This window comes from Boleophthalmus pectinirostris, unplaced genomic scaffold (assembly GCF_026225935.1).
Source record: "Boleophthalmus pectinirostris isolate CB_2022bp ecotype Guang Dong unplaced genomic scaffold, ASM2622593v1 HiC_scaffold_4, whole genome shotgun sequence".
Lineage (NCBI taxonomy): Eukaryota > Metazoa > Chordata > Actinopteri > Gobiiformes > Gobiidae > Boleophthalmus > Boleophthalmus pectinirostris.
Window position 1 is genome coordinate 24570502 of NW_026571353.1, and position 26227 is coordinate 24596728.

Sequence of the window (26227 nt, forward strand, 5' to 3'; positions counted from 1 at the left end):
GCTTTTTTCCGAAGTGCTGTGACTATGATTATGTATGCGCCGTGAGGACGGACTGAGCTATTCAACGTTTAGTAAATGATATGCTTTCATTAATAAACAGTGGATGTGTCCTGCTTCACCAAGTAAACAATCACTTAGGCAAGAACATTCATGAGTTACAGGCAAAAAAGTTCTGATTTCAAGGTTTTTGTGAGGATCTTTACTCGTTCAATTGTTTTATTTTTATATATATTTTTTTCATTTTTCATTTATTTATTTTTATTTTTTATTTATTTTATATATATATATATATATTTTATATATTTTTTTGCTTAAAAACTATGGTAATTGCTATGGTAAACAATGAATGTAGATATAAAATGCAATGTATCTCTGCAAAATAGGTAGGCTCATATTTTTATAGACTATTTTTGACACCAAAGTTCTTTTAGCTGATAATAGAAAAGGCTACATGTGCTATACAAGGGCTAAAATAGAAATTAAATTACACTAGTGGATCTTGCATTGTATTGTAAACAAAGAACACTTATTAAAGGTGCACTATGTAACTTTTAAGCTGGAGGGTCTGCTTCATATTTGTCTCCAAGATGCTGTAACAGAATGGTATTAAGGCTATCTTTCTTGATTTTATTCAATTGCTGGTGTTTTTATAACAAATGCAAAACATGCATAAACATTATAAATTTGCATCATGCTGTCGCCTCTCTGCAGATCTGACCTGTAACTTTGTCTGGCTGCGTCACGTTCTTGTCCCCACTGAGATCCAAAAAATACAACTTATAGATTTGCTTCTTTCTAAAGTTATTTTACGAATACTCCAAAACTATTATGACATGGAATCTTACAATGAAATTACACCTTGGCACTTCTCGTGAGGCTGGTACTACAGCAGCAGTAATTGTTTGTTTAGTATGTCTCGCGGAGTGTGAGGGGGTGTGGCTGTGTGTGGAGCTCTGGTTTAAATGGCTGTTTCACTCGCATTCTCGCTGTTTACTCCAGGTTGCGATTCCAGGTCAGCGTTAGATTTATTGCTGTTAAGTATAGTGTGACAACAACTAATTACACCAGTGACTACCCCATCTTACGGCACACTTGTAATTACCCCTCTGGCTCCTATCGAGGCTGTGCACTGTAAATGTGGTGGTTGCTAGGTGCTGCTGGCTCTTAAACGCCATATCAAACACAGGAGATTACAGAGTGCGGCTTTAATTTGCGATGAAGTGATGAAACGTTGGATTAAGAGACAAGTTCTGTAGTGTTTTATGGGCTGCTGGTGTGGCCGCTAATGTTTTTGTATGAGAAAATGTCTGTTTTTCTTTCCCTTGGCAAGCCGTGTTCACTGGATGGTACACTGCAAACCTTAAAAGGCCCACATTACTCTGTTTCTGAGCTGTTACAATGTTGTTTCCTCATCAAAAACCTATCTGGAGTTGTGTTTTGTTTCATTTACACATGTTTGACACACAAACCCTGCATTTTGATAAATTAACAGTATTATAAAATGGGTTGAAGCTTACAAGAGTTAATTTTGGGTAAAGGACCTTTAAGTGAGAGATTGACTGATATTAACAAAAAAATAACATGAAGGGAAGTTTATTTACAAGCCTGAGAAAACCAATGAGCCTTTCGTGCTGTGAACAGTCTGTGGGAACTGTCTTTGCACCATCTTTTAAAACGGGTTAAGATGAGGGAGTCGGAGCTCAAACTGTGAAAGCAAAGATCACACAGCACATAATTGTCCGAAAACTCAATCTTGTGGCAAAAAGATGACACAGTCCTTATATCCACCTCCACACAAAAGCTTTGATTGAATTTGATCTGTGGCACAGAAAAGGTTCAGACGTTGCATGAGCTTGCTGAAATGATTCTGTTGCAAAAGCGTATTCAATCACACAATACAATGCATGGCTCTTTGACCAGGACATGAGACCTAGTTTTTCAGCCCCACATATTAAAGTGTGACAGTGTGAAGGAACTGGAACTGTTAAATGTTAAACCTTTGGGGGTGGCTGTGTTCAGGTGGTGTTCCCCCGTGTGGCTAGAGTGTGTAAAAATGATCGAGGCGGCTCTCCTCGGGTCCTGGAGAAACAGTGGACCTCTTTCCTGAAGGCTCGTCTCAACTGCTCCATTCCCGGAGACTCCCACTTCTACTTCAACATCCTGCAGGCTGTGACTGATGTCATCCACGTCAACGGGAGAGACGTGGTCATGGCCACGTTTTCTACTCCCTACAACAGGTACATGCACACATACGTGTCACACACACACTATATATATATATATATATATATATATATATATATATATATATATATATATATATATATATATATATATATATATATATATATATATATATGTTATGTTCTTCTGAGGCCTCAAACAAATAGAAATCAATGTTGTGACATAAATTTCCATGGGTAGCAGGTAAATGATTCCTTTCTGATTTTAAGCCTTTTGTGGGGACTTTTTCCCATCCAAAACAAGTAATATTTTGACATCCCAAATCATTTAAATCAGGAAGGACTCCTTATGGCGGAAACCCATGAAGCACACATATCCTATAGCCCTATTGCACTTTTGTTTGTATGTGATTGAGAACAGAGTTGGGAGGTTTCTCCTCCTCTGACATGACACACAGCGACAGGCGCTGTGCACTTTACATTAATTAAAGTCATTATGAGTTGTTGTTTGAAAGAGTGTTTGAAAGCCTTCGATTCGTCAACGTGATGTCAGCCTGACCTTATTAATGTGAGTCGTGTGCTCCCGCTGGGCATTTTGGCACCATGTTATTTCTGCGAGGAAGGGTCAACATTTACATCTTCTGTCATAACTGTTGTGCCCTGTGACACACAGGTGTTTCATCATATTTCTGTAGTCATATTCAGAGCTGCTTCTTATGCAGAGACTGGAGACACTGTTATCTAAATTGAAAATTACCACTGAGCCACAGAGCTAGGCCGATAGCTGCACATATTGTAATTTTCCATTTTATGGCGACTTTTAGCAGATAAGACAATGGCTTGTCACAATGCAATTGGGCATGGTTAATGGACATTAAACCCAATGAAGCAGAGCAAGTGAAATATTCTATGAGTGCCAGTCCTCATCCTGGCTTTTATTCCCCATTTCATAGACAGAAGTTAGAATTAGAAGTATTACTGAGCTCTGCACTGTGTTTGGCTTGCACAGACCGGGTGCACACATGTGGTCATGTGACTGGCTCATTCGCCTCACAAATCAAAAGCACAGGATAATTGCTGTAATTTTGCCCCAAAGCCAAGACTCTGGCCCTGCAGTCTGAGGCTTCCCTTGTGAATGCCTCTATCCCAAAGATATCCATGATGCAACAGGCTATAAATCCAAGTTATCTGCCCTTTTAAATTTCTGATAAGAAACACACAATCACTGTTTTATTATTGGGTAAAAAATGGAAAGTTACTCAGCACATGAACCCAAGGCCAGTGACTGTGTTGCTATCACAAGATGGATGGCATTAGAATAAGATCATCCAGTATCTGTGGGCTGTATTTCTTTCTAAACAGAAGACTTGTGATCAAATATAATGGCCCGCGGTTTAGGGGAAACCCAGAAGGGAATATGCACCCTCACAAGACAACAACATTAAAAATCACAGACAAAAAAATGATAACAAAATGCCTGCTGTTGCTTATTCTTTTCCAAAGAACGAACGAAGCTTGGATAGTTCATTTGGTTCCATATTAAAACCAATTTTCCATTCGGATAATTCTGCCTCCGTATAAACAAACAGTGGAATGCTATTGGGGCTTAATCAGAGAGAACTGAACTGGTTTGGTCCACATTGGGGAAGGTGGTTCTTTGATACAGACTTGAAAGCTTGTTTTTCTGTTTGCTTGGCAGTATTCCAGGATCAGCTGTCTGCGCCTACGACATGGCAGAGGTGGCCAACACGTTCACGGGCAGATTCAAAGAGCAGAAATCCCCCGACTCCACCTGGACCCCTTTTCCTGAAGACAAGGTTCCCAGGCCCAGGTACTACACAGGCTAATTAACGGCTAACACACACATATGCTCATGTACGGATACAGATGGTAAACTTCACATCTGTGTTAGCAATTCTCTTAGTGTAATGGTGCTGTTATGAGGATGTCAACAAAAATAACAAAGAGCTGGCTGAGAATTTGGCAACTACAGTAGACACTATACACAATACACAAAAGAAATAGTTTTGCCTAAGGGTAAGTGGTCAGTAAAGGAAATAAAACTGATCAACTTTGTTAACCCATTTTACATGGCTACTGTGCCTAAATGTGTATGTTGTGTTTTCTTAATTTTTAAAAATAAAGTAACTCTAACTAACTAAAACAACAATTTCTCCATTTCCAAATGATTACTGAAAATTAGATTATGAACAGGCTACCTTACTAATCAGAAAAACATTTAGCTGTTTTTTTGTTTGTTTGTTTGTTTTTGTTTGTTTTCCTTTAACGTTTGTCTTAAAGGTGCACTGTGTAACTTTTCTGGTGGAGGGTCTGCCACCTCCTGATGATATTGTTTTTGTCTGGACTGTCCCAGTATAAGATTAAATGTACTCAAAAACATGGGTTTTTATTGACTTAAAAACTTACATTCTTACTATGAACGGGCTCGCCTCTCCACAGATTTGACCTGAACCTTTGCCCTGTGGTGTCAACTGCTGTGTCCATAGAGATAAATAAGTGTAATGCCATACTGTGAAACATTCCAGACAACAATCCATGGAGAGACGCGTGAAAGGTTACACAGTGAACCTTTTATTACTCTCCATATCTCTTGAAAAGATCCGATTTTTTACACTTTTACATTTGCCCCCTGCTCCCTGAACCATTACCTCACCACTCGCCCCTCCCACTGCCCATGCAGCTGCATCAAAGAAGGGCTCACTATCAACAAATGAAGCATGAGATCATTTTACAGACGGCTGGCTAATTCCACAAATGCACCAGTCTGATCAATCTCCCATCTATCGCTGGCTAATTAGTGCGCTAAGAGCCTCTCCCTACTCGCAAAAAAGGAGGGAAAAAAAGATTACGACAAAGATCTGGGCTGTGATAACTGCTTCATGTGTGTTCCAATATGTCTGAACACACTGCTGAATCTCTGCTGGGGTTTTTATCAATACAAACCCACACTTTGTTCGAAGCAGTGTCCATGCACATGTAATTAATAGATCTGTGAGAGATAGGTCAGATATGCAGGCTGGCCAAAGCAGTAGTACTATGAATTATAATTGCTATTGAGTTTTGTGCACATAGTGACCTCGTGTCCAATATGCAAATTTTCTAAACATCCCCAATTGGATTTCAGTGAGGATGGTTGCCATAGCAATTAAGCAGTTTCAAATAATAGGAGGTTTTAAGATCCTTAATGTGAAGGTGTCATAGTCAGGCGAGGCAAGTGATTTCCCCATTAATTATTTTGGATTTTGCCATGAAATATCCCATAGGTATAGGTATTCACTAATGCTGAACCTGATCATTTCTATGAATTACAATTTTTTATTTTTTTTGTTTTTAGCATTTTAACAACTTTTTTTTTGTCGTCCATTTGTATTAAATATCATTGGCCTTTTCAGCAGTGGATGAAGTACTACATTTTGTTAAGTAAAAGTACAGACACACAGGGGCAAACTCACTCGAGTAATAGTATCACTTGAACACATCTACATCTAAGTGAAACTATTGAAGTACCTGTTTAAAAATTGAGTATCTTGTAGAGATTTTTAGAACAAATGAAGCATAAAATGTAGTTATTTAGTGTTTTTGTGCATTTGGTTTGTTCATAGTCGTATGACCTTAACTCAAATTAAATGTGCTAAAGTAAGTCTCAGGGTTTTTTAGCACTTCTAAAACCAAGTAGAAAAGTACTTTTTACTTTTCAGTCCAGATCTAAAATATAGTGTGTAGAAAGTACAGATACCTACTCTCAAATGTAGTGAACTAAAAGTAAAAAAGTATCTACCGTAAAATTCACTGAAGTAATGTACAGATTAGGGCTGGATATCATTAAGAAGTTGCCGATACCATACATACCTCGATACATAGGCCACGATTCAATACTTTTTTTGATACAGTGCACTTTCGGTTCAATACAATTCGATATCATATATTTCAGATCGATTCAATACGGTTTATTGCGAAAACAGCTAAATCATGAATGTGATACTAAAAGTCCATTGAGTCTGTGAAATTGATATGAAAAATCTCATCAAAACAGTGAAAATGTCAACACAATTTTAGCTCTTACACAAAATAATTTACTAAAATATACCTAAAAATATTCCTGGCGATATATATCAATACAGCAGCTCACAATATCGATACTGTATTATCAAATTAAATGATACAATATATCAATATTTCAGTATTTTTGCATACCCCAAGTACAGATATCTAACTTACTTTTGTACTTCATTTCCTTCCACCAATTGATTGATCCGCCTATTGATTGATGTGATGTCATCTGAAGCCCAGCAAAACAGGCCAGTCTGCTGAATGGGCAAACATTTTCAAAAAGTCCTTTAAATCAGGAAGTCGATGTCACCAAGACCCCTGAATTGTCACTTGTAACCAAATTTGAGTTCTTATTGAAGATTGGCTAAAGAAAAAGTGGGTCTTACCTGGGGAAAGTGACACTTCATTTCACTTGAGCTCCACAGGTTTTCAGAATAGAAAACTGGTACACTGGCTGCCATTTCCCTTGAGGAGGGTGTGATTTTGGCACATCTGCAATCAAAAACCTTCTGATATAGCTTGAGACTTGACTATCCCTGTACATCCACAATCTATAGTACAATTTTATCAGCCTCAATAGTTAAATCCCATTGAGAGTAAAAATCTATTTTTCCTTCGAGTCATTCAAAGAAGCAGCTGCAAGTACAATACACGGGTACACAAGTAGTAGTAACATAACATGAAGCAGAGACTATGAAAAACAAGTTGATTTAAAGGTCCTATATTACACAGAATTTACTCTTGTGAGCTGTAAACCATGTTATAATGTTGTTACCTGGCGTTATGTTTTGTTTCATTCACACGTTTGAGTAATCCTTTATTATTAGTCTGTCTGCTATCTCCAAAGCTCAAAATGCTCTGTTCCACCTTGAGATGTAATGAAGCGGTAGTTTTTAAGTTAACAGCTCCTCCTTTATTTCAGTAGAGTGACTATTCCAGGTGTGAATGAAACAAAACACAACTCTAGGTATGTTTTAGATGAGGAAACAAGTTTATAACACACATCAGAAATAGCTTAATATGAGCCCTTTAATGATCATGATGTTCTTAAACTTTTTGAGTACGGCATCAAAGAAAAATATTTGGGTACATTCAGATCTAAACTATTTCATAACAGGACTAAACCAGATCCATGGAGATGTTATTGCGTTGTCCTGAATGTTCTCCAGTAGGCATTAAATGTATAAATCTTGCATTTATTATAATGATCATTTCATTTCATTTTTGATCCGTGAATCAGGGACTGCAGATGGGGCTTAATGTCTCTGAACATTGTCCCTTGAAATAAAGCCTGAACGAAAACATCAGATTGCAATTTAATACAAAAATATCCTTCTATATACTCTGTGAATCCTACAATACCTCATAGAATTCAGAGCTCCAAAATTATGTGAGTTTAGAGCGCACATCCGGGCTCAGACGCCTTGTAATCTACAGCAGAGTTGTTTTTGAGCTTATTGATGTGATTGATACGACGTGCGTCCAAAGCTCGCACAGACAGACGGAGAGTGCTAACAAAGGCTGCGAGGTGGGCCCTGTAGCAGACTGTCTCTCCATGTGTGAGGCTCCCGCTCCCAATCATTTACACATTTCACTATTTAGGCTTCTGCTCTGTGCTCCATATGTCCGCGCACACATCAATGGAGCTACAGCGGAAAAACCTGTTACCGTACTGCCTTTCATTCTCCACAAACGCGCTGTGTGAATTCTGAACTGAACCTCATTCATTTAGAGCCATTGTGAGATCCTGTGACGCCAAATCTGTCAAGGTAGTTCTTTATTTCGGTGTGGCCTGAGAGATGTGGAAATTGCCTTTCAAACCATAATTTGATTTTCTTTAGACATGTATTTTAAGCGTGGTTTTGCTAGCATTCACACATCCTTTTTTTTTTTTGCCAATAGGAAAAATCTATGGTTGTTTGAACCAAGGATGCAGAATTTTCTTTTATGTGTTCATATGCAGGAACGGCATATCATGGACGATTAAAGGGCCCATTTTGCGTTTTTAAATCTGGTTATAATGTTTCCTCATCACAAACATAACTGGAGGTGTGTTTTGTTTCAACACACAAACCCTGCAATCTTGTGACGTCATGTGCTAATACAGGACGAGCTCCACTGTGTTTTTAAATGCCATTTAAAATCAAAGGATTACTCAGATAAGTGTGAATGAAACAAAACACAGCTCCAGGTATGTTTTTGATGAGTTAATGACATTATAACATGACTTAAAGCTCACAAGAGTCCATTTTGTGTAATGTTTTTCTTTTAAAGGACTTAGTTCACAGGAACCTCCTTTACCTCATTGTCAAACATGGGGCAGGAGCTAAACTTGAATAAACTACATTACATTTTATTCCCGCATCAGATTACAACTTTTAGATTTTTAGCTATAAGAGGTTATAACTTTTTGATTCTGAATTCAAAGTGAAAGTTAGTTCTTTAAAGATTATGCCATCGCTTTCTGACACTTTTCATAGCTGCGATGTACTCTATAGCAACTGGTAAATAGTGAGAGCTCTTTCACAAAATATCTGTGTACATTTCTACATCCTCTTCTTCCATGCACAAAATACCTTGATCAGTATCTACACAGATAGTCTCTGAAACACTCTCGCTGTCCCTGTAAAGAAGATTTTGTGGACTCAAATGTTCGATCTTTGAGTTAAGTTTTCGGTTTTGAAGAAGTTTCCATTTCCCGTCGCAGTTATAAACAAAGGGTTGGTTTTGTGTTCCAAGTTGGAAATTCAGGTGGAGGAGACGGGCAAATAACTACTTAAAAACAAAAGAGAGAAAGTTTAAAGTGATTAAACTTTTCAGGCCGTCATACTTTTAAAATGTAAAAACTGATTTGATTGAAAAGTATACTCAGTACTAACAACATTTTCATTTTTTTTCCATAGCCGTAAACAGTCCAACGTTGCCGTCTTATCTTTTTTATGGTGTTCCATAGCAACTTTTTCACAAAATATCTGTATATTTCTACATCCTCTTCTTCCGTGCACAAAATAAGATGCAAAAATTACTATTTATGAAATGATAGAAGTGCAGAATCTTTAGCAATACCTTAAAATTAAGCAATGTTGAGTTTGTCTTGTAAAGGTGCACTAACCCTTCAGAATTCGTCAAGCAAATGTAGAAAGTAATTTTAAAAGATTTGAAAAGACTGACGCTTTCAATTTGGTTGAGCCCTAAACATAATCTCACAGAATAAACTTTTGACCACATCGTTTCAAATGGATTCGGACATCCATGAAGCGCAAGAAACTCAACCCCTGTGTGGCGAGCTCGCTCCTCTAAAGACATTCCAATTTCAACATCAGATCTGCGTCTTTTCTCCCAAACCACCGCTTCTAAAATGAGTCTTTCATGGCAGACGTAGAAATATGTTCCAATGGTTTTGCTAGCTGACCGAAGGGGGACGTGCACTGGCCGTTGCTCTAATATCTCTGGTGTGGATTATGTGGTGTGGCAGAGTAACACAGACCACGCACTGCAGGCTTTTACAGGCTTTCCAAGGTGATGCCTGCAAACGGGATACGCTATCAAAAGCAGATTTCTCTTTTACAAGCAGCTCACCGGCTCTAGTAAAAGGATCACACAGATAGACAGTCTCTGAAGCCCTCTCGCTGTCCCTGTAAAGAAGACTTCGTGGGCTCAAATGTTCGATCTTTGAGTTAAGTTTTTGGGTTGTCGCTTTTGAAGAAGTTTCCATTTCCCATCGCAGTTATAAACAAAGGGTTGCTTATATTGTGTTCCATGTTGAGATTTCAGGTGGAACATGGGGCGAACAACTACTAAAAAAAGAAAGAAAATCCAGTTTCACTTGGCTTAACTTTTCAAGTAGTATTCAAAAAAGTAGTCATAATTTTAAAATGTATAACTTCATTTTGGTCAAGGGAAATTTTCTATACTCTAGTACTAGTACCAACGGCATTTTTACTTTTTTAAGTCACGTAAAATTAGGACGATTTTCAACAGCCATTAACAATTCTACAAAGCTGTCTTATGCTTTGAATTGTGAACAGTCCTCAATATGGACACCAGAACAAGGGATGTGTGAATAATAGTATCACCTTCCTGTACCCATACACGGAAGTAAAATAAATGTTATGCATAGGTTTCAGTTTCCAGTTAAGGGTGCCATTTTGAGGACTTTGAGCCATTCAAGAAGGAAGAACATTTTTAAATTACTGAATGCTATGGCAACTATGTTAGAGGTGCACTGTGTAATTTTTTCTGGTACGTCCAAACAGCCGCCACAGTGGTTTAAGTCTTTTCTTAAAACCCACTTTTATTTTCCGGCTTTTAACACCGCATGAGTTGTGTGGTCCTCTGTGTCTTTTATTTATTTTATTTACTTTATTTGTTTTATCTATTTGATTTATTTGACTTATTTACTGCTATTTTATGATTTTTATGTTTTTTGCTTTTATTTTGATTTGACTGGTTTTATTGTTTTAGGATTGGTGTGACCAAATTTTAGCAATTTACCTTTTTGTTGTCTTCATTTTATGATCTCTGTGCAGCACTTTGGAAACTGCTTGGTTTGTAAAATGTGCTATAGAGATAAAGTGGATCTGGATAACATTTTCTGGTAGGGGGTCTGACACAAACTTGTTTCCATGAAAAATATTCTTGCCTTATCAAGATGTTCCACATTATTTATTAATTTCAGGTGTTTTACTGCTCAAATATACTACTAAAATCATGCATTCCTACAGTGAGTGAGCTTGTATCAACACAGATGTGACCTGTTGGCTTGGTGGCATTGTGGGCTTGTCTCCATGTCATACTGTGGGACATTCTGGACAAAGCAGTAATATTTCCATAAAGGCGTGCATGTGACAGATTGTCCACCAGAAAGTTACACTGTGAACCTTTAATTTTCATCAGTTTGAAACCTGATGATTGCCAGTTCTAATACTGTACAGACCTACCTTTCACTTTTCTAATATAATAAATTTTCCTTTTCCATTTCTTTCAGACCAGGAACCTGCGCCGGCTCCGCGTCCATGGAGAGGTACAAGGTTTCCAACGAGTTTCCGGACGACACACTCAACTTTATTAAGATGCACCCTCTGATGGACGAAGCTGTGCCCTCCATCGCCCACAAACCCTGGTTCTTAAAGACCATGGTGCGGTAAGTTTTCATTCGCACTTGACACCCAAAGGAGATCTCCTCACACCAGTGTTACCCCTCCAACCCGGACATTACGTAAACCGGCTAGCCTCATTAGTCCTCTGCCAGTGACCCAGTTTCGGAGCGAGTTGATCAACAGTTTAATTTATTCTCCCTGGGCAACGGCGCGGCGAAGTGAGGATGCACTTAACTATGGGTCAAGGAAGGAAACCCGTGTGACCTTTTGAATGAAGTTGGTATTTGCTAACTTAGACTGGCAGTAGACGGTAATGATTATGTTGTGTGTGCCCATCAAACTTGGACATTATATAAGCTCAAGACTGCAGGGGTTAGAACAGCAGAGAAAAGTATGCAAAGTATTCACAGTTGAAGGGCCCATATTTTGCTGTTTTCTGATCTACTGTATGTTATAATGTTGTTTCCTCATCAAAAACATACTCAGAGTTGTGTTTTTTTTTTTTTTTTCATTCACACGTTTCACACAAACTCTGCATATTTAGGCTGAGTTCTTCTCTCAAACTGAAAATGCTAAGTGTCACCTTGCTCTGGAAATGCTCCACTGTGTCCCAACTCCATACACATTCCCTTGAATCATTTGGATGATTTCAGCCTTAGTACTGTCAATCTCTACTTAATTAAAGGTAAAAAGTAGCCATTTACTTGAAAACTACAGCTTCATTGTAAGAGAATTTTAATAATTAATCTTCCACGTACATCTCAGTTTAACACTGACTCAGAAAAGCTAAATTTACACCATGGCATTATCTAAATTGTGGTACATTGCTGTCTAATCAATGCCTACTGGCCTTCAGAGTCTCACCGCACTTGCTTTATAAACCTCCTGCTTTGGAAGCAGAGTCAAGGGGCTTGAACACTCAAAGATCATACTATATTCACTTTTGAAAACATACTATGTTTTCATGTCCCTCCCAGGCCTGTATTATTGATGGTAAATAAACTTCTCCTGCTTAAGTCATCCAGTTGGTCTCCAGTCTTTTACTTCTACCCTTTCTTGGTCAACCTGAAAACTTCTACAACATTCATGACATCACAAGGTGGAACAGAGAATTTTTATCTTTAGAAATGTACATAGACTCAAACGTGTGAACGAAACAAAACACAACTGGAGGTAGGTTTTTGAGGAAGTAACAACATTCTAACATGGCTTAAAGCTCATAAAAGTCAAGTTTGTGTAATATAGGACCTTCAGCTGTAATTTCCAGTCTGTTACTGTTTACACTACAGTAATTTAATGCTCAATTGACTTTATAAGGTAAACAAATCAAGTAATACAGGTGTAAAAATGGTTGTAGAGTGATGAAAAATAGTGCAGTTACCTTTTAACAATTATAAATATATTTTGTGGAAAAGGTTATGTGTCTGATATTAAGACTTTGCTAATGCCATAGTTTAGATGCTAGCTATTTCCTTCTATATATTTTTTGTATTGATTTTAGTGAATTTATATTAGCAAATATAGCTAAATGTCAACTCTCTTTTATAACATGAATGTAAACAAAATAATGACAAGCTGGAGTTTTCTAACACTTGAATCTAGTTAGATGGAACAAAAAGTTTGGTGACCACACAATTTCATTTCAAAAACTGACAAACCAAATCGGATTAAAATCACATAAATCAATTTTATTTTATATTATATAAAACAGGAAAAGGCTGTTACAGTCTACAGACTTCTATACCTATGCTTGTGTAGTTTCAATATTGTACAGTATTACCCAGTAACACAGCCCATTGCACAGTAGCCTTTTAAATTGGACACTGTAACAATATTTGGTCCTTCCTGCAAAATTGCTGCTCTAAAGATATGATTCAGCGTGACAAGACTTTGGAATAGGAAAAGTTTTGCCTTGCGTTTGGCTCAGCTCCAGACTTCCTTCTGGAGTGGGTCCCAGAAGCCAGTGCAGTGTGGCTGATGCTGTTTGATCATAAAGGTCTGTCTGGCCTTTAGCTGCTACTGCACACTCACACCAGCTCCACTCGGGGGAAGGGACGACAAAGCAAAGCACTGAATCCCACTGGAGAAACTAGCTGACGGGGCATTTGTACAGAAGTTTAAAGCTTTTGTGTCGTTTTTTTAAGAAGATTTATTTGAGGTAATTTGAGGCTTTTCTGTGCAAATTATCATATTTTGAGTTTTCCACATCACAATATTATGTTCGGTCATAAAAATACAGGCCTGGAGTTGTGCTTTGTCTAGAGAAAACATTAAAGACCCTTTTACACTAAATTGACTCCTGAGAGCTTTTAGCCATGTTATAATGCTGTTGGCTCAAAATGCCCTGTTCCACTTTATGATGTCATGAAGCGATAGTTTTCAAGTTGAAGCTACCTTTTATCTTTAGTTCAGTAGAGACAGGCAATTTGAGAACTGAAATTATCCAAATGATTCAAGTGAAGGTGCAGTACTATTGGTGTCTTGATTATTAAAAAAAAAAAAAAAAAAAAAAAAGCATAATACTGTATAAAAATGTATAATATTGTATGTTTCCTTGTGGATAGTCTATCACCACTTGTTTCATGAAAATCTGTCATTTATTACTAAACTTGGGTACCTGTCTCCATGGAGACTGATCAGTTTTATGTCCTGTGAATGTTATTTTTTATAGCTCCTCTAACATCAGGGCCAGGGGACTAGTGATGACAAATAGCCTCTTCTGGCTTTTTTTTTACTCATGTTTAATCATGTGTTTTATGAAATCGCACGGTCCCCTTTCAAATAAACTAATCTATTCCATAGAGAGTAGACGGTTTTGTAAAAAATAAAAATAAAAACACCAATGCAGGCTGATCGGTGCAGCGTCAGCAGTGTTGCAATCTCTGTACAGGACCGTTATGGTGAAGAGTTGAGTCAAAAGGCAAAGCTCTCAATTTATCTACGTTCCTACCCTAACCTATGTTCATGAGCTCTTGGTAATGATTGAAAGGATGAGATTGTGGATACCACCGGCCGAATTGAGTTTCCTCTGCAGGGTGGCTGGCCTGGTAGCTCTGTCACATGGGAGGAGCTCGGAGTAGAGCTGCTGCTCCTCCACGTTGAGAGGAGCCAGTTGAGGTGGCTCGGGCATATTTCGGATGCCCCCTGGGCGCCTCCCTCGGGAAATGTTCCGGGCATGTCCCACCAGAAGGTGGCCCAGGGGAAGACGTAGGACACACTGGAGGGACTATGTCTCTCAGCTGGCCTGGAAACGTATTAGGGTCCCCTAAGAGCTGGAGGAAGTGTCCTGGGTGAAGGAAGTCTGGGAGTCCCTGCTCAGACTGCTGCCCCTGTGACCCAGCCCCGGATAAGCAGAAGAAAATGGATGTAAAAACACCCGGATAATTACAAACATTTTAAGACCAAAATGACAAGGCTCACTGCAGCAGTTACAGAGAGAGGGTCTAAAATTTGTCAATGTAAAGTCATTTGGAAATAGAGTCAGTGGAGCCGGAAGCGCCCCATATTCACTTCCTATTTTGAAAGTGGCCAATGTCCATTTATACATATAATCTATGGTAGAGCCACTGTAAGGTTATAGGAACTTGTAGCCATGACTTGACAACCCTCCCTGTCGCTCCCACCTCTTTTAAAACCAGCCACATTCTCAATAGTTCATCTTTTACATGATTTTCAGTGTACCACATCTCAACAGCTCTGACCTACTTTACTCCCTGCTTTGGTAAGAATATGCAGAGCTTTCATCAAGGTTATCCCATTCCTTCATTAGCGCACCACATCACAGAGGCACATCTCGAACATTTGTGTCTTTACATAATGAGGGATCAGACTGGCTGCTTTGTATTTGAGATGACGCCGCGGTGAGAGCAACGCCGCTTGTGAGTTTAAAAGTATTATGTAAGATCCCGAAGCATTAGAAGGGCGTATGAGGGGAGGAAGAGAAATGACTCCTTTGGTGAGATTGTCCCAAGTTTCTATTAGAGGATAGTTTTGTAAGTGTAAGCAGTGATAGGCTTTGATCGCTGTACTAGTCCGCAGGGGAGGCCGGGTTTGTAGCACAGACTTGGGACGTGGAAATAAAATGTCTTGACAATTGTTGAGTTGTGCAGAGCTCAGCTGGTTGGACACAGTAGTAATCACAGTGGGTGTCTATGAAGAACTCTCAGGAGGTTTTGGTTTTGTGTTCAGTGAAGGACAGGAAAGACGGAACACTACCAGGTTTTTCTTTTGATGAGGCCAATCCCACTTCAAACTGGCAGAAGTTTTAAAGTAAAATGCTGACTGTAAAATTGTGAATTTGGAGATTGTGGTGTCTTGTGATTGAAGAAGCAGAGAAATAGTTGGAGGAAATAGTGGAGGAGGGCAGCTACATCTAAAATATGAAGGAATTAATCCATACATTTCTATTCCACATTTCAGACTTGGCATTTTGAGACTTGGTTGAATACCTTTTTTGAAAATTGCAATTAGTTTGTCAAATGTACAACACCCATTCATATATTAAAATGGAAAGACTAGCCAATTCCAAAAAAGAGAAAGAACTCAAATAAGATTTCTTCTGAAGCTCAATTGGTAGAGCATTTATCGACTAATCCGAAGGTTGGTGGCACAAATCTCGCTCTCGACATAAACGTCATTGGTAGAGCTGTTAGATCCACTGACTCACAGGTTGGTGGTGTGATTCCAGCTCCCACAGATGAATGCTGTCTTTGGGTAAGACAGTTAACCCCCCCTCACCCCAAGTGTGTGCACACAATGGTGTATATTTTGAAAATGAGTAGACCATTTCCACAATCCTGAAAGATGACAATGACATTTAGCATACAGTAGTATTTAACTTATTGATAACTATTAAACTAAGCTTGTGGTTATTGAGTTAACACATGGAACAAACAAGCTGTAGACAGTTCACTTTTCCTATCTTCATATTTGATTTATCTGAAACCGTTAATGGTGTTACTGTTAGGCCTGTGAAGTATCATAGTCTGGACCATTTTCAACACTTGGTCCTGGGTGGTCTAAGGTCAAAGGTCATGTATATCTGCTTTGGATCAAACTAAGAGGTCTGTATGGAAAAGACCTGTATAAGAACACAGACACACATTTTCTACACTATTAGAGGTTTTGCTAGGCTGGTGCTTTCTTTTCTTTTTTCTTTTTTCTTTTTTTCATGATGACGTTTGCTGCTGTTAACAAGCTGAAATTGAACTTTACTCTTTTCTTGATAAAAATCTTCTTCTTTGAGCCGAAGTTTAATCTTTTCAATTAAAATGGCAAGAAAAACAAGACACAGTGTTCCCATGACATGCAACATTTGACCATTTAAAACTACCTAAGCTTTTAGGACATTCACCTGCACCAAGTCTCAGATTATTAAAAGAATTTTTCCGTCAAGTTGTATTTTCCTTCGAAAATCCCGACCCTTTGTTGAGCGTCATCTACTGACTTTTTTTTTATATTTTCTTTTATTAACTAGCACTAACACTAGAGATAGGCTTCTCCAACTTAGCATCTGAAACAGTTCCTTAAAGGTATAGGGCCTTAAAAGGTATACTATTTAACTTTTTTGGTCGAGGGTCTTCCACCTGCTTGTTTTTGCTTTGGTTTAAGTTTGAGGCTATAGTATAAACCATTCCAGGCATATTCATGGAGTCAAGTGGTGGCAGACATTCCTCCAAAAAAGTACTTAGTGCATCTTTAAGTTCAATGTTTTGAGGTGCTATTTAACTGAAGTTTAGATGAACCAGATTGTTTCTCTGAGGGCCTATGGGCCATGCATGATAACTGTAGAAACAATTCACACACAGTAAAGGAAGTGTTTATGTACACAGGAAGTGTTTGTGTACACAGACACACAGCCTGCCCAACAGCGTGAAACTAGCCTATTATGTTTTAATTAAATCTTTAGGGTTCAAATGTATTTATAAATACTCGGAGGTTACAGGCCCACAAGTGAAGCAGGATTTTCTTCCTTCAAAGGTGTATAAAGTGTATTCAATTGCTTATTTTAGTTCTTACCAAATGCTCAAGCCAATGAAACACACAGAGAATCAGAAGGGGACCTGACCTGGTATATTATGTAGCTTCTGCTGGGGACTCTGCTACCTGCTTTTCTAAATGAAGATATAATTGCTACCTCAATTCACAAAAAATACCTTGAAAGAGGTGAAAGTAGAATCTCTTTTTCACAGATCTGACCTGTAACTTGGTCTTGTTGCATGACCTGCTTCATATGTTTAATGTATACACTTATACAGAGTCAATCCGGTGACGGACCCTCCACCAGAAAAGTTGCATATTTCTAAATGCTCACTGTATTTTTATCCAAAATGTAAAAAGGTACTGCATTATGCAAACCTATATTTTCCTCTCATCCTTGCTCTGACAGTGAATCTTGTGTTGTGGGTGTGATTGCAGGTACCGTCTGACTCGGATCGTGGTGGACAGCGAGGCTGGACCGCACAGAAACCACACAGTCGTCTTCCTGGGATCAGAGAAGGGAATTATCCTCAAGTTCCTTGCCAAAATGAACAGCGGCTTTCTCAATGACAGCCTCTTTCTGGAAGAGCTCAACGTGTACAACCCTGACAAGTACGTGAAGGATACTGCAGCTCAGCCTGTGTGATGTGTGGGAGAGGTTTGGGTGAGACTGAGCAGGGCTGGAGCTAGAGCCAGATGCAGGCAACAGAGCGCGTGGATTAAGAGTGGAATTTGGCCTTTAAGGGAAACAAAAACTAAAAAAGAAATACAAAATGAAAGTAAACACCATGTTTTCAGGAGCCTGTGATCTATACATGCCTTCATGGTGCTGTTTCGGTGTTTGACTTTCAACAAAAAAGTGAGAGTGATTAATTGAAAAACTGTTGCCTAACGCCAGCTAGCGTATGACTGTAATTGTATGTTTAAGAGCACAAATGTTGTAGTTCCACCTAAATCAACTCTTTCTGGTTAGAATGTTTTAAAGTAAAGCTCAGATTAAGTCTAACTTGAGTAACAGAGTTCTAACGGAGTAGTGAACGTCGATGACCTCAGCTGCAAAGTATCAATACACTTTACAAACTCTTTCTTTCATGTTTGATTTATCTGCAACTATTACTGTAAATGTTTAAACGTTTGACATCAGATTTCAAAATAATTAGATCAATCCACTGATGGAATCCTTGAACCTTTTAAGGGAAACAAACATGGGTCTAAAGTTCAGTACTGAGAGCTGAGGCATGTGGACACCCCCTGCAATACTCAATTCCGATACCACAATCATATCTTTCATCACGTTTAGACAATAGTGTGTATTCTTTGACTCAAAATATTAGCAGTCTGTTTAAGATTACCCTCGGGTCTTATACTAGTTCTGATAAAGTTCAGGACCATTCCTAATCCATTCAGGAAAGGTTACATTTTGTGTGAATGAGTATCTAGCTTTGATAGTAGATTTAGTATTGATTAGTCTGTTTACCACATCAACTTTGCCACATCTTTAATCCAAATGGAACACAGATACATGTTAAAATGATGGCAAGATACTCTAGATGGGGAAATTTTGGACTGTGGTGTGCTTTTCTTTTACTTTTTTTTACTTTAACTTTTTTTTCAGCTAAAAACTGGAAGGTCAGTTGGTTGATCCTTAATTGAAAATACTGTTACGTGTCCCTTCTGACATCCTGAGGAAATAAATCTGTTTGTTGTGGTAATTTTGAAATAGGTCAAAAGATACATAAATATTAACGTTACTTTTTGTCATAGTAAGGAATGTAGTTTAGGGCAACCCACGGTTTTATGTTTTGTATTTTTCATGACAAAGCATTGTGGAGAATAATAGTTTTAATAAAAAATATAATATGTGTAGCCAAACTCAACTCCTAAGAATAATAGGAAGACAAAGAAGTAAAACATTTCACTAAAACGTCTAAAACTTTCCTTCAGTTTCAGACCAGAGAGCCGTGAGGTCAAAGGTGAGAGCAGTGTAGCTCTTTAGCAGACTGTGATTTTATACAGCAGAGCTCGGGGCTAGGAGTTGAATATATTACGCTGATGGATACTGTTGCTATAATGTTTTTCTATGGAAGACTACATGGTTTGGTCCACATTTCCACCCGCTGTGCCAAGCCACCATCACCACTGGCCCGCTCCCCCCAACCCAAAGCAAAGTAAAGCCATCCAGATGGCCACTCTATCATCTGAGAGAGTTTTGTCAGGTTTCACTGAGCGCCGCCACAGTCACTAAATTAAAGACACTCGACCTCAAGCCTTTGGACAGCCCAGAGATGTGGTCCGCCGCATCAGGGCAAAGCCAGCGTCTCCTGAACTCTGCCTCAAGGAAACTCACTGTAACTGTTAGATTCCACATGCATTGCTAATAAATGTAAGTGGATAGTACAGTTACATTTATAAAAGAGATTGTATTCCGCTACAGTTTTCTAACCTAGGTCACGATAAATACTATACCGAATTATCGTTCAGTGTATGAAAGCTGAAGCAATATATTTTGGGGCTCAGTATTTATCGTGCGCATATTTTTTGCGGTTTCTGCATTTTTTATGTAGATTTGAGCTATAAACAGGATAACAAGTAACCTCCAGGACTCATTTTTGCTTCATTCTGCAATTTATTTGCTGTAGCTCAGAGCTTTTAATGATATGTATTTCAGAAAATGTTTTACTGGGACTATCCTGCTACAACAGTAATGTCAGCCAGTCTATAATTACATGTGGTAGCTTTAAGTAAAAGTTTTGGTTACAGAAATACCAGAATATGCGCCTTATTTATTTTTTATCTGCCCAGTTACTTTAGTTTCAAGTCAAAAGTCAGTTGTTACGTCCAGACAATTTACAGTTACAGTTATTCCTTAGTGTGGTTACTCCAAACACATTTTACGCTTGAGAAACGTCTTCAACCACTGTGTTTTATTTTTACTACACTGCTGTTATTCTAATGTAAAGGTATGTTTACGCAAGTGCCCACCTCTGCTAATAAACACATATTTTGAGTTTGAGCTTGGACGTTGGTGTGGTCAGGTTGGCTAAGCAAAGAAAAGGGAATATTGAAGCAGAACCTACAGAAGAGAAAGCATGCCTAAGCAAATATTTGGATGAGGGGTAATGGACGAAGTAAAACGAATAGATGAGCAAACAGAGAAAGAAAGAAAGAAAGCGCAGATGAGTGGAGGAGAGAAGACGGAGAAGTAGGCGGTGAACAGAATGTGGTATTGTGCTGGACAAGATGGAGGAGAGAGAAGCCAGTGGACGAGAGGGTTTCAGGGTTAGCACTGTTTGTAGTGCAGCATGTGGCCACAGAGTCTGCTCCACCAGACATCTGTCTTCAATGTAGTCTGGGTTTGTTATTGTCTTTGCATGTTGTGGATTGACCAACCAGTATTTTATCTGTTTATCTATTCAAAACAGTGAGGGCAGCCAATCAGTGTTTTCTTATGTAAGCAGAGATAAGAAAACATAAGTCTGATCACATTTGACTTGGAATATGGTCACTTGCACACATACAACACTAAATTTAGGACTAAACTGGAACTAAAGTTGAAGATAAACCTACTAAACCAGAACTAAACCTGGACTAAATCAGGACTAAGCCAGGACTAGACCAGGACTAAACCAAAGTCTGCTCCAGGACTCAACTGGGCTCAAACTAGGACCAAAAAGTTATTTGAATTTGATGACTGGAAGAAACACATACTTGTATATACAAAATAAAAATGAAACCCCTTTCCAGTAGTTAAAAAAAGAAAAATCCATGGGTGTCAGAAAGATGAAAATGTAGATCCTTTTTCGATCACGATTAGTCATTTAAAAGATAATAGCATATCTTATGAATGTAGGAAATATCCTCAAAATGCTGCATATAAATGGAAGCTGACAGAAGTAGATTTTTGTGTAAATAAGGTGCTGGTTTCAGTCCTTTTCTATGCATTGTAAGGCTCTTGAGCAAGACACTTTTTTTATGTACTGCATATAGATAAACTAAAGATATGTTCAATATGGAAATCCTTATAAACTCAATTTTTTTGACTAAAACTAGAATAGCTTGTAATTAACTAGACCATAAGTATTTCAATGTTACTATGATCACTTTGCTTTTGTTTATCATGAATTGAGCTGTCACTTGCCATCTGCCTCCTGTACAGTGAGTAGTCAGGCCTGTCTCTGTGCGTGAATAGTCTCAGGCCTGATCATGGAGCATTACTCACTGGAGATGGACCCTAACCCTTAATTGAGAGCGCTAATACCATACCAGAGCTCTGTACTGATAGATTAAGCCTCAGGAGCGTGTGGATGGCGAGAGACAGGCCCATGAGGATTACAGTGGGACAAAGAGCATAGCGGATGTAGCTATAGGGAGGGGTGGTGTTTTTTATATAGCTAAGTGCAGGGTTAGTTCTAACTGCTCACTTGGTCCATCTGTCTATTTGCTATTTCTTTATCTCCCTGACCCCCATTTTATCTCCAGCGCTCCCAACCTTGCAGTTTTTCCTACCTGCCTCCCCTAATCTCCTCTAAAGAACTCAGAGTCTTAAACCTATCTCCCAAGAAAGTTTTTCTTCAACTTATTCTGCCTGACAAAGACTGCTGGATCAAAGATTGAGCTCTTCCTCTATCTTCTTTCAGGTGCAGTATAGACGGTGTGGAGGACAAGCGCATCGTTGGTATGCAGATAGACAGCACGAGCCATGCGCTGTGGGTCGCCTTCACCTCCTGTGTGGTGAAAGTGCCGCTGTCACGCTGTGAAAAACATGGACGCTGCAAGAAGTATGTGTCAAAGTTTACAATACAATATTACAATACCACAGCGATGCACAGATACTGGTATTGAATATTGGCACCAATTCTGAAACATTTCCTGGGCGGCATATCGGCTTCCAAGCATCAGTTCAGCTAGTATCCTTGTTGGACAGATAAATTGATGTAGTAAGACTATTTTCTTGTTATAGTCTGCTCACAAAGTCTCAGAATGTTTGAACTTTTATTCATACAAAGCTGTTCTGTAGAGAGACTTAAAAAAAAAAAAAAAAACAGCTGCATGCCACATTTGGATCAATTTTGTTTTATTTTGTTTTTGTTTAAAGGAAATAAATGCTGTTTCTCTGTGCCAGTATCTATTAATATCGATTATTGGTAGATACTTAAAGTCATAGTCAAAATCAGAAATTAAAAAGCTTTATTGGTGCATCCCTAATACTAATCAATACAAATCCCTGTATCATTCGTTCATTCGTTTTTCAATATAAAACCAAAAAATAAGAAAATGAAAAAACAACTGTTGTCTCCAAAACCAAAATGAAAAAACAGATAATGATTTGTTTTTCAGTTTTCGATTTTGTGTTTAAATGAAGAATGGAAAAAACGGATGACGACCATTTCCTGTTTTGGGACTGAACCAGGACTGATCCACGTCTGGGACCAGACCAAGACCAAACCGGGACTGAGACCGAGATCAGACCAGGACCAGACCAAGTCCAGACCGAGACTGACACCAAGACCAGAGCGGACTCCGAGCTTTGACTCCGACCCACCACGGGGTCTGAGCCTCAGCTTCGCGCTCTGGCCCTGATGTGGGCTCTGAGCCTCCGGTCTGGTCCCGGTCTGGTCCCGGTCTGGTCCCGGTCTGGTCCCGGTCTGGTCCAGGTCTGGTCCCAGTCTGGTCTCGGTCTCAGTCCCGCTCTGGTCCCGATCTGGTCCCAGTCTGATCCCGGCCTGGTCCCGCTCTGGTCTCGGTCTCAGTCCCACTCTGGTCTCGGTCTTGTCCTGGTCTGGTCCCGGTCTGGTCTCGGTCTGGTCCCGGTCTGGTCCCGGTCTGGTCTCGGTCTGGTCCTGGTCTGGTCCCGGTCTGGTCCCGGCCTGGTCCCGCTCTGGTCTCGGTCTCAGTCCCACTCTGGTCTCGGTCTGGTCCTGGTCTGGTCCCGGTCTGGTCTCGGTCTGGTCCCGGTCTGGTCCCGGTCTGGTCTCGGTCTGGTCCTGGTCTGGTCCTGGTCTGGTCTCGGTCTGGTCCCAGTGTGGTCCCGGATCTGGATCAGTCCTGGTTCAGTCCGTATGCAGCGCAAAAGTCCGGCATCGCAATCACGAGAGTCACGTAAACGGGAAACGGTCGTTATCCATTTTTTCCATTCTTCATTTAAACACAAAATCAAAAACTGAAAAAACAACTCATTATCTGTTTTTTTTTTTTTTCATTTTGGTTTTGGAGACAAATAATGAAGAAAACAGTTGTTTTTTCGTTTTCTTATTTTTGGTTTTATATTGAAAAACAAATTAACGAATGATACATGGATTAATACACAATTCACACAATCAAAACACAATTTTCACAAGATGAGACGAGATTGATTCAACCTGAATGAGACAAGATGAGATTTTGACATAACAGTAATAGATAAACTGTGCAATCCATTTCACAGCATTAGATTTATTTTAGTTCATATTTCTGGTCATTGTAGCACTGTAACTGTAGAACTATAATTTCTCAAAAGATATAACAAACCCTTTTATGTCCAAGCAAAATTGGACAAAAAAAAGTCGCAGAATCTAAGTAGTTTTTTACTTATATGTGATTTTCTGTCATGTTTCAGGTCATGTATAGCCTCCAGAGATCCATATTGCGGGTGGGTGACAGAAGGAGCATGCCGACAGGTGGTTGGCAACGTCAAGTAAGTGAAGTTAATACTTTATTAATTAAGTTGTTCTATTCACCAAAGCATATTAGCAGAGTGGTTAGCCTCCCAGGTTTACTGCAATATTAGTGAGTACATTTACATGATCATTAATATCAGATAAGCCCTATAATTAGATCTGATTATTGGTATGTGCTTACATGCACAAAACGAATCTGATTATCAAATACACTTGGTGACATGTGTATATGATATGTGTTAATCAACTGATTGTTGTATTTGGAAAACAAAGTACAATGAATTTTAAAATACCTATATCAATCTTTAACATTTTCTCTTATATTTTTGGCTCACATTAGTTTGCACATATTTTGTAAGTTTTTTGAAATATTACTCACATCTGATCCAACTGTTTACGTGACATTTCAGTCATCTTTTCATAACACAACTCAAAATCAAATAATGCAAATGTAAGTCTCTGTGGATTCAATTATCAGGTGAACCACCAAGAACAACTTATCTACAGTATGCGTATGTAACAGTAGCAAGAATCATTTTCATTCACCCACTGCTTCTAAAATTAGATGTCAGTATAGATTTTATCCCATGTTGAATTTGGAGTCTTCCATGTTTTATGTTGGCATGCACCTCTTTATGTAATTTTATGGCAGATACCTCCAGTGAATTCAACCATTCCCTGATTATTAGTGTTAGTTTTATTACATATAATTTAACAGCCCATTGCTCACTTCTGGTGCCCTTTATGGTAACTCCATATTACTGTAATAATAACAGTTCTTGTGGGTTTCTGCTGTGGCTGTGTTCTGTACTTGAAAAATGAGTAGCTGGGGTGACCACACATTTACTATGGTTCATTGTCAGTTAAAATCCAAGAGACACAACTCCAGGCTTAAAACATCAAGTAAGTAACTAGTGACTTCTTTCCAGATTTATGTTCTGGTGAGGGTCTGCTACTTGCTTCCCTACTTGGAGATGTCATTGCTTTTCCTGAAATGTTCCACAGCTTAGAATTAAATCTTATCTGTTTTATACCTATTTTTATTGCACCTAAATGCCTTGAAAAACAACTTACTGTGAAAGGGGTTGCTTCTACGCATATTTAACTTGGCCATCTGGTTGTTCCCTGGACTGGAAATTTAATGCTATTCTTTGGAACATTTCCAAGCAGGTAGTAGACCTTTCACCAGAAAAATCTAGTTTTTATGCAAGGCTACAGACAAAAGCTGCTATTCACAAGACATACTGTGAGCGAGTAATCAGGACAATTACAGTGAGGTAATGGTGAGTGCTTCACTGGATCAGAAATTGTGTACAAGATTGTAAAAATCATCAGATGCTCTTGTGATGTGAACATTTACTTAGCAATAGAAACTGACAAGATACATTAAAAGTTTCTTATTACAAAGCTGGACACCTACGCCTTTCAGTATCAGTACAACTTTGTAAGGCGATTACAGTGAACGTTTTCAACTTTATAAACACAAAGGAGCACCAACACATTTTGGCATCAGCTCGTGGGACAGGGCGTTTTAAGTTCCTGAGAGTGAGCCAATTAAACTTAATATGAGGTCCTTAGTTGAAAATACAAAACAATTACAACAGTGTGTTTGGCTTTGCAACATGGACTTTGAAGGCACTGCTGGCCACTCTCACTTAATCATGTGTACTTTTAAGCTATCACTGTCCACTCTATTTGTACAAAACACAGCCCTGATTTTGGACCACCCACAGACCTATTTGTATAGCCATTGAAACGTCAAATTACACGATATTTCACACTGACAATGTTTGAGCGTGCTTTGCAACTTTTATTAGACCATATCTCACGATGTTTGTCATGCTCAGTTTTTTTGTTTTTACAATTTGTCGCCTTTGATTTTTCTAATTTAATAGCTTGTAGGCGCAATTTCCAGCAGCAGAAATGTCTATTGGAAGAAAGGATGGAAAGAGAGAGTGTATGGCTTCGTGCAGCCTGGGCTAAGGGAAACATAGAAGGCCATTGTGACTGTAATTTGTGGCCATACTTATAATAAAAACCTGGATTATACTCCCTGAACAAACAGTGTGCGGAGTTTTGTGGCCGGGAGGAACATTTCGCTGATGAAGTCATAACAAAAGGTCCAGAGCTGCAGCGGCTATTTGAAGTTCGATCCCTATGTTCTAAATGTTGGGTCTGGCAAGCTGCTATAGGCACAGACTGGTCATACCCATGTGCAGTAGTGGAAGAAGTACTCCAT

General features: G+C 38.8%; 1 protein-coding gene across 1 annotated transcript in view; it reads left to right on the forward strand.

The window, feature by feature from the left end:
• The window catches only part of sema6a (sema domain, transmembrane domain (TM), and cytoplasmic domain, (semaphorin) 6A), a 213086-nt gene that overhangs the window by 141890 nt on the left and 44969 nt on the right, over positions 1 to 26227 (forward strand). The window contains exons 10-15 of the mRNA XM_020937917.2: positions 2020 to 2237; positions 3883 to 4014; positions 11242 to 11397; positions 17771 to 17944; positions 21970 to 22110; positions 23928 to 24005. Coding sequence (XP_020793576.1) covers positions 2020 to 2237; positions 3883 to 4014; positions 11242 to 11397; positions 17771 to 17944; positions 21970 to 22110; positions 23928 to 24005 — 899 coding nt within the window. The remainder of the gene's footprint in view (positions 1 to 2019; positions 2238 to 3882; positions 4015 to 11241; positions 11398 to 17770; positions 17945 to 21969; positions 22111 to 23927; positions 24006 to 26227) is intronic.